Raw genomic sequence first — 12,778 nt, forward strand, 5'->3', positions numbered from 1 at the left:
TATGTAGATTTTTTTTTTTTTTTTTTTTTTTTTTTTTATAGATTAGATTCAACTTTATTGCCACTACACACGAGGAGGCACAGGGCAAAGAAATTGCGTTAAGCATCTAACCAGAAGTGGAACAAGCAGTAAGTGCATGTAGCATAAATAGTGTGTTATATAAGCGGTGTTGTACAGGTTGTTTTTAAAGCATATGGACAATATTTACGGATAAAAACCTATGTGCAGATAAGACCAGGTGAGTGACCAAGATATACACAGTGATTGATTGAGGTACTATGAACAGATGGATTTGTGCATTAAAAATTAGTAGACTATAAGCAGGAACTTTAACATAATTTATACTAGAGGAAATGGCAGATGATAAATTAGACAATACAAAATACAGATAAAGTCACCATTAAAAGGTGCATGAGTAATAAGCAGTAGCTACCTGATGTTACCAAACTAGTGCAATATTAAACCCTTTTTAACGTTTTAGTAGTAAATCGGTATCTATCTATCTATCTATCTATCTATCTATCTATCTATCTATCTATCTATCTATCTATCTATCCATCCATCCATCCATCCATCCATCCATCCATCCATCCACTATCATTTAACGTTCTTGCAGCGTCTCTTTTATTATGAAAGAAAGACCGGAATTGATTTGTGTTTTTTTGCCGTAACGCATGCGTGAAGCATCACGCGACACTAAAAAATGTCTGCGGGGTCGATGGGTAACGTAGTTTAAAAGATTGAGTACCCATAATGCACCCGCTTTCGGGAAATACCAGGCGGGGAATAGGAAAAGTAATACCATGCGAGACCCCATCCTGCGACATTTAGCCGCTTTAAACATCTAAAAACAAAGGAATAGGTTGCACAGACATACCAGGCTATAGTTAAATGTTCCTGGATTTATTTGGAAGAGCATACATTTTTGTCCAAGCATGTTTTGAGTAAAGTAAAGAACGCGGATTTGGCCCTCACGCGCTCACCAAGGCTAACTGATCTGTTAGCAACGATGCTGTGTTCCTCGTTTTGACGAGTGGCCAGAGTCCAAATAGCTGTTTCGTGTTGCTTGTGTGCCTCTTGAAAGAAAATGTCTGGCTTTAACTTTGGAACGGGTACTCTTGGTTCCTCTAACGCGGGGGGAGGATACGCATTTGGTGCCGCAACCAGGTAATAACATATTTCAAGTAGCCGGCATGCTAATGTTAGCATTACCAGTAGCACAACTTGCAGGCTTCTACCGTTACGTTACTTTCTGCACGTTATTACAATGGTATCTAATAGTATAATAATGCCACTACGACGTAAATGTTATCACATATCCAAGAACATTATAAGATTTGTACTCGGGTACAAATTAACAAGTGGATACATATTTTAACTCTTGCAAATTGCGTTGTTTCCTGATGAACTTGAGTAAGATTTCAAAATTCTCTGAAATGTAATGCTTATGATTATCTCACCCATCTCTAAATGGATCATAAATGTGTTTATCTTCAACAAAATAACTAGGCTAAGATTGATCCTTACTTTTGAAAATTAGGAGGGACAAACTGTATTATCAGAATTACGTTATTGATCCCAGGGGGAGGTTACTTTTCCTTAGAGCAGCTCCTACCCAAAGTGTACCAGTGTTAAGAACAAAGATCAATGTAGGCAATAAGAATAAGTAAGAAAATATAAGAAATATATATAACACAATATGTACAAGTATAAGATAGGTCCTCTTTGCTTAAATTGCCAGTATGTTGGTATTGTGGAACTGTGATTGTGATCTGAAGTTTTGGACTTTTCTTCCGTAGTGCACCTGCTGCCAGTACTGGTGGCTTCTCTTTTGGGACTGCCCTGGGTACAGCAGCGGCTGCCCCTGGCTCCACTACCAACACCACGCCGTCACTTGGCCTAGGAGGCAGTCTGTTCGGTCAGAAACCCACTGGAGGATTCTCTTTCAATACACCAGCCTCAAGTAATAATCTCACACAGTTGCCAGACAGAATTTTCTTCTTTGGTTTTATTTAATATGTCAGCTTCATCCATGGCTTGTGTTTGGGTGTTGTTTTCTTTTAGGCGCTGCTGCACCCACTACAGGCCTCACATTAGGTATGTTTGGATATTTTTATTTTTAAAGATTTTCGAATTACACTGGAAAAAGGCTATAGCCATATACTTTTGCTTTCAGGTGCCCCGGCTACTACTGCTGCCGCCACAGGCTTTAGCTTGGCCTTCAACAAGCCCACCGCCTCAGCAACACCCTTCTCTCTGACCACCTCTGCAACCTCGTCGTCAGCCCCCGCTGGGGCAGGTTTAACGTTTGGGTCTGTCCTGACATCCACGGCCCCGCAGCAGCCTGCAGGCGCTGGCTTCACCCTCGGCCTCGGCGGCACAACAACCTCCACAGCAGCCTCCACAGTCCCGTCACTCGGCGGGAGTCTCTTCTCCAACACTGCGTCTACAGGTCAGATACAAACAGCGCTATCTGGACATAAGTGCTTTGAGCTTGACAGAAATATGTTGTTTTACATTTCAGTTTGTTTTCACTAGTGTATGTAATGGCAAGTATAAGCCTAAAGAAATGCAATATAGCGACAGTAATGGGGATAAACAAGTTGTTAATATGGACTAGTGATTTCTGATTATTACTGTGGTCTGTTGTAGAAGTTGTTTTCATTAACCATTTGGCAAAGTGTTAAAACTTGTGTCTCTTTGATGCAGGTTTGGGTCAGACCCTTGGAGGAGGTGGGTTAACATTAGGTTCTTTGTTGAGTACTTCCACGGCTGCACCAACAGCCCCAGCCCCAAGTATCGGCCTGGGTGGAGTCGACTTCACCACTTCATCCGAGAACAAGAGTGACACATCATCTGGAGCCAATGCACAGTAAGACCTCACAGCCTTCATATGCATAGATCATAGTTCTAAGTGGAAATGTTTGAATAGTTGTACAAAACTGCCCGTGCCAGTATAAAAACACCCTTTAACTGAGAACCAGTCATTGTTTTCATATCATGTCAATGTTTATGACTATTTATTTTCATGTAATGATGAAAAACTCTTTGTCTCCTTCAGGGACAGTAAAGCTTTAAAAGATGAGAACCTGCCCCCTGTTATTTGTCAGGATGTTGAGAATTTCCAGTAAGTATTACAATTATTAGGATGAATGCAAACCAATATAATCAAGACTCCAAATGTAGACACTACATAACTTGATGTGGGTTGAGTCGTTCAAAGAGCTTTTATGTCATCTACAGGCAATTTCAGCTCATGAACTCTTTTCTTTGTCTTTTTGCAGGAAGTTTGTGAAAGAGCAGAAACAAGTTCAGGAGGACATAAGCAGAATGTCATCAAAGGCCATTACTAAAGTCCAAGATGACATCAAGAGCCTGAAACAGTTGCTGTCTGTTAGTGCAAGTGGTCTGCAGCGCCAGGCTCTGGCCATAGACAAACTGAAACTGGAGACAGCGCAGGTAAACAGTGTATAACTGCTCACAGTGTGAAAAGTTGTCAGCTCAGGCTTCTTAGTCTTCATATCATATTTTCAGAACATATTATCATCAATAAATCATGAGGACGTGCTATAATAAACCACTGTATTCCTTAAATCTATTAAAACACATGACTAGTGATCTTATAAGTGGATACACACATTGTGTGTTGCATATTTCAGTTTCGATTCCATGTATTTCCACAGAGAACCATAACTATCTAGCTTGTCAGCTATTTGTTACACACATATCCCATGAACTGAAACTGAGAAAATATCCTTCGGATAAAGAATAAATGCAGTCTACAGACATTATACTTTCATCTTTGCTGTCCTCCTAAGGAGCTGAAAAATGCTGACATAGCACTGCGTACACAAAAGACACCCCCTGGACTTCAACATGAGAATACAGCTCCATCAGAGTAAGTAGTTTTAAAGTAATATATTTTTTTTAATTGAAGCCAGTGAAACTCTCATTTATTCTCAAGGCGTCAGGTTTTTATTACTTTGTTGAAAGGATAAATGTTAAGTTATTTGGTCTTTTTGTGTGTTTAGTTATTTCCGTAGCCTGGTAGAGCAGTTCGAGGTGCAGCTGCAGCAGTACCGGCAGCAGATAGAAGAGCTGGAGAACCACCTGACAACGCAGAGCAGTGGCTCCCATATCACTCCTCAGGGTAAGAAACACGCATCTCTGCTATTGTCCAGGATTTAACTCAGGTATATGTTTAAAATGCTTAACATAAGATTTAAAAACTACAAATTACAATTTTGTTTAGGACTGAGATAAATGCTAATTAGAATCTGGAAGCAAAATGTGTAATCATGAAATTTTTGTGCCTGGCTCCTCTTGTTCTCTTCCCCCCTCTTATTCTTTTTTTTTCATTAGCGAAGACCAACTATGTACGCAGATCATATAGCTCATATTTTTCACGTTTTTGTTTCCAGATCTGACCTTGGCCATGCAGAAGTTGTACCAAACTTTTGTTGCACAGGCGGCCCAGCTCCAGTCTGTCCATGAGAATGTCAAGGTCAGTTTTGGTTTTCCCAGGTTCATTTGAAGATGATGAAATATTCTAATAAAGATGGCTTTGTTTGAATTTTTTTTATACTGTCGAGGACTGGACGATTACACTTTTGTCACTTTTGTTTGTCCACGGTGTCCATACTGTAATTAAAGCTGAGAAAATCAGACACAACTTGTACCACTGTGTACCTGTCAACAGCTAATTTTTTTTATTTCACTTTCCCTCTGATGACATGTCTTGTGACAGATTTTGAAGCACCAGTACCTCTCCTACCGCCGAGCCTTCCTGGAAGACTCCACGGACGTCTTTGAGTCCAAGCGGGCGTCAAACAGGAAATGGCAGAGCGCGCCGCGGGTCACAACGGGGCCCGCCCCATTCTCCAGCGTGCCCAATGCTGCAGCTGTTGCCATGGCAGCCACGTTGACCCAGCAACAGCAGCCAACTCCAGGTCTGACTGCCTACAAGTTCTAGAAAGTTCTCCTCTTCACCTTGTTTGAGAGAATGACAGAGGCAGAAGAGACCGTAAAATAAAAGGAAGTTGAGAAGAAGACAGGATGACTGTGCTTTTAAACTGAACATATTTTCATAGGAAATTTTAAAGGTGACACAGAGGGTGGTGTAAATCATTCAAAACTCATACAGGTCTAGCTGTATTAGTTTTACAAGCTGCGAAGCTATCCGTACTTTCTCTAATGAAAGAAAATAGGCTACAAAAAAGGTGAGATAAGAGAAATGTGTTGCTGACAGGAAACCTTTGTGCTGCCTTAACATCTTGTACCCGACTCTCGGTTCAAGGGTTGGGGACATTTATCTTATACGCCTTACAATAATAGGGTGAGGACATTTAATCGGCGGCTCTTGTGCAAAATGAGCACCAGACTCTGGCAGTGTTGGTACCTGTAATATATTGCATCACTCGATTTCTCTCCTCCTCTCTGTGCCCTTTCTGATGGGATGCGAGAGCATTTATGCAGCCGACGTATTTGGATAAATAACATAGTGGTAGAGAAATTCTAGCACATCATTTTGAATCCTGAAAGTTTGTTAGGCGTTAGGATCACTAGACACTCGCTGTGTGTTTTTAGATGTACTTAATACACATATTCTCTAATTAGTCCAACTATTGTGCATTTGTAGAGTTTTTTTTTGTAAGACTGGGCCTGCGTGATCGGTCGGTGTATAGATGCATAGATTTCTTACAATGTAGCTCCTAATTGTGGGGGAGCGCCACTTAATTAGACACCAAATGGCATCAGCTTCCTAAACTGAAAATCTACAAGTCTGAACCACGTTTTCGGAACAGAATATAAATATGGCATGCGACTTATCTTGAAGGTCTTCAAGGTCTTGCCCATAGTGAGCCCAGCTTAGACCAAGAATCGCATTTTAACAACTTGAATTAAAAAAATAAAATAAAAAAAAGTTGCATTCGTTGAATGTAAACTCGCACCACCTGTCCTTTGATGATGAGAACAATACTACATAATTTTACGCAATATTAATATTCAGAATAGGCAGATGGATAAAGACTAATATTTTTTATTTTTGCAGAGTACTCAGATTGGGTATCAGAGGCGTTTTGGTACATGTTTGTGAGACCTCTCAATATTTAAATTGGCCCTTTACATCATTGTTACATGCTGGAGCACTGGAGGGCACATATATTCAATTTCATGAAACATTCGCGACTAAAATAACTTTAAAGAATAGTGTCCGTTACAATTGTTGCCACATCTCTGAGGTGTAAAAGTATCAGCCTTTTTTGTAGGCTTTGGTTTGTGGGCCATCTCTGGCATATCAGGGCACCTACCGACAATGAACAAACTAAGCTACTGTGTATATTAGCACGTTTCTGTCATCTCTTTTGTTTCTTATAAAGTTAAAACAAGTGTACTAAGGTCTTGAACAATTTGAAAGCAATATTTTTTAATTGAATTTGGTCTGAGAGGCCTGGAAGGTTTAAAAACTCTTGGCAAATTACAGAAACACAAGCTCAAGTCTGGTTTCATTTGCAAATTCTTTTGCTGCATAGACTGTTATCAGACCTACCCACCATTTGTTACACTCAACGAGTATGCCTTAGTTTAGTTTATTAAGATTTGAAAATACTTTCGATCACTTGCCCTCAATCGACTTGAACGTGTCTGAATTGACAGAAAACAAGCACTTCACAATTAAAGCCTGTTGCCACACTAGGTGTGATGCACTTGTGTGACAGGAGTGCTCACCGCCTTGGTGCCTGCCAAAAGTTTTTTGGGTTTTTACATTTTTAGTTTCATACAAAGCCAAATTCACTCATGAGGCTTAACAGGCTTAACACCCTGCAGATGATTTCAGACCCATCGCTTTTCAAGTCTGTTAATCCTAGAACTGGGCACTGGGTAACACTGTTGCCTTTATCAGTAATAGTCCCTTCTCTATTGCCAAATTGTGGCTATTCCTTTGTGGTCGTCTCAGGTCTTTGATAGACGAAGCCTAATCACAAGTTGATGTTTATTTATTTACCTATTTATTTCTATTTAGTTTTGTATGCACTTAGTCCATACTTGAATTGACGTATTTGGAGGGTGGCCATCATCACAGCACATACACCATCAGCTATGGCTAGCACTTGTTGGCTCTTGTTTTACCTTTATACTTGTTAGTGTGGTGGTAGGTCGCGTAGGCCCTACACTGTTGAGATTTGTGCCTCCGTGGACATTGTAGGTGAGAAGTGCCAAAAAGACTCAGGATAGAAAATAATATTTAAATGCCTGAAATGTAAATTTAAACTAAAGAATTTGTCTTTGAATTATTGTGCTTACTTTATTTTGAAGCGGAAACGAGGCGATCGGCCTCGTAAAGTAGTCGCATGTTGCTGGCCTAAGTGAGGCTCGATGATGTTGGGATACAAACGTTGCGAACAAAGAGCCGAAGTTGTTGTGCGGAAGGTTCTTTTCCGTTATGGATCGTCAAGAGCGACAAAAAATGGTGTGCTTTATCTCGCTGTTCGATACTTAAATGCATTTGGTTTGGTTGTAATGAGGCCATACCACTGTTACTCAATGAAGGCTGTTTTACCTAAGGGCTACTGTTGGCTGAACAGAGCTGGATCTCTTCACATGCAGTTCAGTTGAAAATGTAGAGCAAAAGTGCTGTTCACGCGCAGTGACTTCAGGTATTTCTCCAAGGTGATGGTACTTTGCGTGGACTTGAAAAATCCTTCTCGGTTCTGAAGACAAAGCTACTTAAATTGTTGGCCTGCCTGGACGGTCAGTTGAGGCCAGTTTGTTGAAGAACAACGCGAGAAGAATGCTGCTCACACTGGTCCACGAGTACCAGTAGGATACATTGGTGCCAAATGAAACGGGCATGCCGATGTGGATGCATTGAGTGTCCACACCTCTGAATTATGTGTGATTTATCTCCCACCAGTTTGTGACAAATGCTAGATGTAGATACTTGTTAGAGCTAAGAACTATGGGCAATATAAACTGGTGTTCCAGTTCACCCGCTACACTAACGACACTCTCAAATCTGTAGTTTGCTGCTAGTTCCAGTGGTGCTTTTGTGAACTCCACCTACTTAATGTATATTGATGAAACTGCTGCTCTGGACGTCCCAGTCCTACGTTAAATAACTCGAAAGCTTTTTGTAGGATTTTGATTTTTAAAATCGAGCCAAGAAGTTCATTAGAGGGATTCACAAGTTGTCCGGAATGTTTCAAGTGTGATCGGTTTCACTTACACTAACATGTTGTCTTCCTCATACTTTGGCACAATAATTGACCATTACATCATGAAATAATTATTGGTCTGGCAATTTGGACAAGTGGCAGAAATGAAGCCGCTTCATTTCGTTGGATATCTCCTCAATGTTTATCAATTAACACGTATGCAAATGCTGTATTTTCTAATATGCTATCACAAGGAATGATCCCATTTACCTCTTTTAAAAAACAAAACAAAACAAAACAAAATGAAGAAATTCTTTTTCTTTGATTCCTTTGGGGCCTTTGGGAGGTGTTGCTTTGGCATGAGCAGGATTTGTTAATTGCTATCTGAAGACTAGGCTAGACAATTCACCTCAGGTCTGACTTGATCCAACAAAGAGAAAGGTTTGCACCTTCGAAACTGCGAGAAGATTCATGCAGCTTCCTTTGGCGAAAAAAAAAAATAAACTAAAATAATGAAGTATACACTGGTGAAAACTGCTAACCACAAATGTTCAGTGGTGATGGAAGCGTGGCCCAAAACGTAACCTTGTTGACTTCCACAGACTAACTGTACCACATCACTGATTTACCTTTTATTTTGACCAGTTTACACTGAACGGCAGCCATAAATGCCAATTCCACATTTCTTATCTACATCGCAAGTGGGTTTTAAACTTAAACATGTGTATATATATATATATATCCATTGCCTGTTGATACAATATATTTAATAATATATAATATGGTGTGCCTTTTTAAGCTATATTCAATAATTGTGTGATGCATCTTTTTTGGCGTATGCTAGTTCATTCACTCTCAGAAATCTTGAAAATTTGGAAACTTGTCAAATGCAGTAGCAGTTAGCAATTAACAACCAATTCTGTTCTAAACTGTTTGTTTGTGTTTTATGTAAGTGGAATTGCATATTAAATTGACAATAAATCAGTTTTTAAACAAAGAAACGTTTGTCCTTGTTTCTTTCTGCCTCCAGTTGTTCTAACAATGCAGACAAATTGGAAGCCTCCAAAAAATAGACACAAAAGAAATAGGAAAAAAAAAAAAGACAAGTTTCTGAGTGAAAGAACTAGCAGGACTTTGTTAATTGTTATCAATTATAACTGCACTAGTGATTTACTAGGATATTACAGTTCAACATATGTTTACATGCATATACAGTTATATATGTGTAAGTGGCACGTTGCCTAGTTACAGTTACATACTTTCTAAATATCCAAAGCACCATTTATGGTTACATAGAATAGCCCTTGCTCAAGCACTGTTAAAATGTGTTTACAAGTTTATCTAATCATTTACAAACTCTAAAAGAAAACCAGCATATTTGTGAAGATCTGTTACAATTTTTGAATTACAATAGTGCAATTTTCAAAATGTATTCATTAGAGTGAAGAGTATACTATCTCTGTGTCTTAGGGACCCAGGCACCCTTGGGGACAGGGTTTGGAAACCCCTTTGCCACAGCAGTGGGCACTAGCTTGGGCTCTTCTGCCCTTGGAGGTATTACCTCTGCCTTTTTTAATTTTTTTTAATTTTTTTTTTTATATGAATTCTTCCCTCCCATCTCTTTAACGCCAAGCAGTTAGAGCTTTGTAGAGTAGCCTGTGTGTATGTGTGAGAGTGTGGTGCAGTCGGGGCTCCGCATTTATTTTCTTTCCCCTATTCCTTACGTGACAAGTCAAGTGCGTTCACACCACGAGAAAACAGTCACTGTATTTGTCTTGGCATCTAACGGGTCGGGTGACTTTCTCTACTTAGCGGTGGGAGAAATTTGGCCCAAACATTTCATCAGCGTGTCATGATGGGGTGCTAAAGCACCTCTGCACGGCAAGCGGTAAAATGCAGCCGTCAGTGTGGGTTGAAGTGGTATGAACGCACGCAACGACGGTGAGGTCTCTTGTCGTTTGCGTGTCTGGTGAAATCCTTGCAAGTGTTTCTCCTTTTGGGCTTTGCTTTGCTGTGAGTGCTGTTATGTGGCGTAGTGCTCATTCAGACGCTCAGCTGCACATCCTGCTTCGTGGATTAGCTTGTGCCATTTATTTTGCGTGTGTTTGCAGATTCCTGCCTGTGTGTGTCTGAGTGTGTGTGTGTGTGTGTGTTCCTGAGGCCCCCCTCCTTGTGTTTGCTCCTAGCCTAGGCTGTGTGCTTAGCCCAGTCTTACCTCCGTGTCACTCTCTCCCACAGGTTTTGGTGGTGGGCCGGGCTTTGGTGGGGTGGGGACTGGGGGGTCTTCTTTTGGCTTCTCCTCCACCAGTAAGCCCACAGGAGGCAGTCTGAGTGCAGGTACACACATATACGCTGTATATACCACCTTCACAATTGCCCTCCCCTCAAGAATGACGGCATAAGCAACTGGAGCCTGAATTGTGAATGAAAATAGCATTATGTGTATAGGTTAAGTAGTGAGTTTTATGTGAGTGCATAGATTGAATAAGTTTCTCCGATGATACGTCTGCCTTTCTGACATTCTCTGTGCTCTGTCTCGCTAGGCTTCGGTAGCAGCACCACCTCGGGCTTCAACTTCAGCAACCCCGGCATCAACCCCTCTGCCGGCCTGACCTTTGGCGTGTCTAACCAGCCCGCCACAGCCTTCGGCGCAGGGACGCCCCTGCTCCAGCTGAAGAAACCCCCGGCTGGTAATAAAAGGGGCAAGAGATAGAGGGAAAAAAAAAAAAAAAGTAAAAATACAAAAGCCTCCGACTGAGCAGCTGACCAGCTTGGGGTTTGTAGCAACTAAGGCCTGTTCTCCCAAAATCATAGCAGCAGCAGCACTACTAAACTGACCAACTATAGAAAAGAGGAAATGAAAACCAGAGGAAAGTGTTGCAACGCATCAACATGACAGGATTACTAATCATTTGAAGGTATATGCTTGGTAAAAATAACAATAATAATAATAAAAAAAAACTATTGACCAACCAGCATTACAATATCTTTCCTGCATACACTGGTTTCCATTGTCCATTGTTCGACATTGATTTGATTCCATGTCAGGCGCTAAACATTTAAATTATCCACTTTAATCCAGTTAATCAGTGAAATTTGATTACTTGCATCTCCTTCATACTTGGTAACTCTAAAGGTCGGACATTGGATTCATCTACTAAATACGCAGCAGTGGACGTTATTATGCTTGGTGAGGAAAGTGGGACCAAATCAATAAAACGGACAGTGGCATGTGAACAAAGGATAAATTAGTGTTATGTCATTTTAAACACGGTTTAGTTCATTTGCATGTTCTCAAAAAGTTTCGTGCACCCAATGGTCTGCGGAGCTATAGTGCTTCTGGGAATGCCAGCCAAGGACATTGCTGAGTCAGTTTCAAATTGTTCAGTTATCTGTGAGCAATTGCTTTTGTCTGAATATTGTACAAGATAGACATGTGTTTTTTTTTTTTTTTTTTTTTTTTGTTTGTTTTTTTATAGCTTGAGTCTGATGGTCTGGTTTTCATCGTGTTCACGCAAACTGTCAATCACAGAACTACAAATGGTTTTGCTCGTCCAAGAAAAGTTAAGATGAGGCAAAGGGAAAGATGCTTATTGGTTGATGATGGGTTGGGAACGGGATATAGTATATGTCCTAGAGTGTCGGTGGGGAGCGTTATCTGATCCCAGACAGTTTTATAAGCACAGTAGAGTCCAGGGTGGGTGTTTGGGGAAGCTTTAAGTTTTATTTTTGTATCAAGTAGAGAGAGAGAGACGACATTATGAGAGGGGTGGAGGAGGACTAGCACCTCGGGGGAGTCCACAATGTAGTCCACATAACCTGTGTTGTTTTTGCTTCAGTCCATCCATAATAATTACTTTTAAACATGCCTTGTTTGCCCCTGTGTACTCCCGTAAGATTTTGGAATAAGATGCGTTGTGCTATTTGCATTACATGGCCCCCCTATTGGATGTTAAGTTAGTTGAATCTGAAAGGGATTTCTTAAGCGTACTCAACCAACTGAACTGATTCATGTGCTAGAACAAATTTGCACTTGGTGTATGTGACCTAACAGTGACTGTGTGAATGTGCATGTGTGCGTGTCGCACGAGTATGAATTTGTCTCTCTGGTCTGTCATACTTCCTTTGAGTGTTAGGGGACGGTTGAGGGGTCGATATTCTGCTTTTTTTAAATTGTCCATGTCACTTTGGTTACCAAATACTGGTAGTTGTTCTATTGTTTTCTAATCACAGTCTGTGGAAACCTGTATTTTCAAGAAGCTGTTTAATAATAAAATTGTCAATATGATGTTTTGCCCATTTATGGCATCTCTTCAATAAATGTGTGTTGACACAGACATTTTCTGTCATTATCTGATTGTGAAAGTGTGTATGATGTCGTTTGCAACTATTTTTCCTTTTTATTTGATGCCATAGACACGTTCAGGTCTACAAACTGGTCTACATATTCTGGGAACATGTCACATTTATTATGTTGGAGCATAGAAATGGCCAGTAGATTAACAGACACCAACTAAGATTGTGTTCTCAGACTGGTTCAAAATATCTAATGGTCTAATTTAGTTTTGTATTTTTTAATTAGGAGAATTTAACCCTGTTCAACATAAAGCTGAGTAGGTGAT

General features: G+C 40.4%; 1 protein-coding gene across 4 annotated transcripts; it reads left to right on the forward strand.

Moving 5' to 3' along the window:
- The first annotated feature begins 749 nt into the window (after window positions 1-749).
- On the forward strand, window positions 750-12,493 carry nup58 (nucleoporin 58). 4 transcript variants are annotated; one of them, XM_047568266.1, is made up of 14 exons: window positions 750-1,167; window positions 1,800-1,963; window positions 2,065-2,097; window positions 2,177-2,452; window positions 2,710-2,872; window positions 3,062-3,127; window positions 3,285-3,459; window positions 3,819-3,898; window positions 4,032-4,150; window positions 4,422-4,504; window positions 4,748-4,949; window positions 9,627-9,710; window positions 10,395-10,493; window positions 10,700-12,493. In XM_047568266.1, exons 1-14 carry the CDS (start codon window positions 1,088-1,090, stop codon window positions 10,867-10,869), a joined length of 1,794 nt encoding a protein of 597 aa, XP_047424222.1. In that variant the 5' UTR covers window positions 750-1,087; the 3' UTR covers window positions 10,870-12,493. The 4 variants fall into 4 exon arrangements, with proteins under 4 accessions (XP_047424222.1, XP_047424224.1, XP_047424223.1 ...); XM_047568268.1 differs by lacking the exon at window positions 10,395-10,493; XM_047568267.1 differs by lacking the exon at window positions 9,627-9,710.
- Window positions 12,494-12,778: the final 285 nt, after the last annotated feature.

Source organism: Mugil cephalus, chromosome 18 (genome assembly GCF_022458985.1).
Source record: "Mugil cephalus isolate CIBA_MC_2020 chromosome 18, CIBA_Mcephalus_1.1, whole genome shotgun sequence".
In the NCBI taxonomy this organism is placed as follows: Eukaryota; Metazoa; Chordata; class Actinopteri; order Mugiliformes; family Mugilidae; genus Mugil; species Mugil cephalus.

Bases quoted from the DNA above. Each gene is read 5' to 3' on its own strand.
- nup58 (XM_047568266.1), top strand. From the start codon at position 1,088: ATGTCTGGCTTTAACTTTGGAACGGGTACTCTTGGTTCCTCTAACGCG. The intron at 1,168-1,799 runs GTAATAACATAT...TTTCTTCCGTAG, and splicing joins GCATTTGGTGCCGCAACCAG to TGCACCTGCTGCCAGTACTG. The intron at 2,873-3,061 runs GTAAGACCTCAC...TGTCTCCTTCAG, and splicing joins TCATCTGGAGCCAATGCACA to GGACAGTAAAGCTTTAAAAG.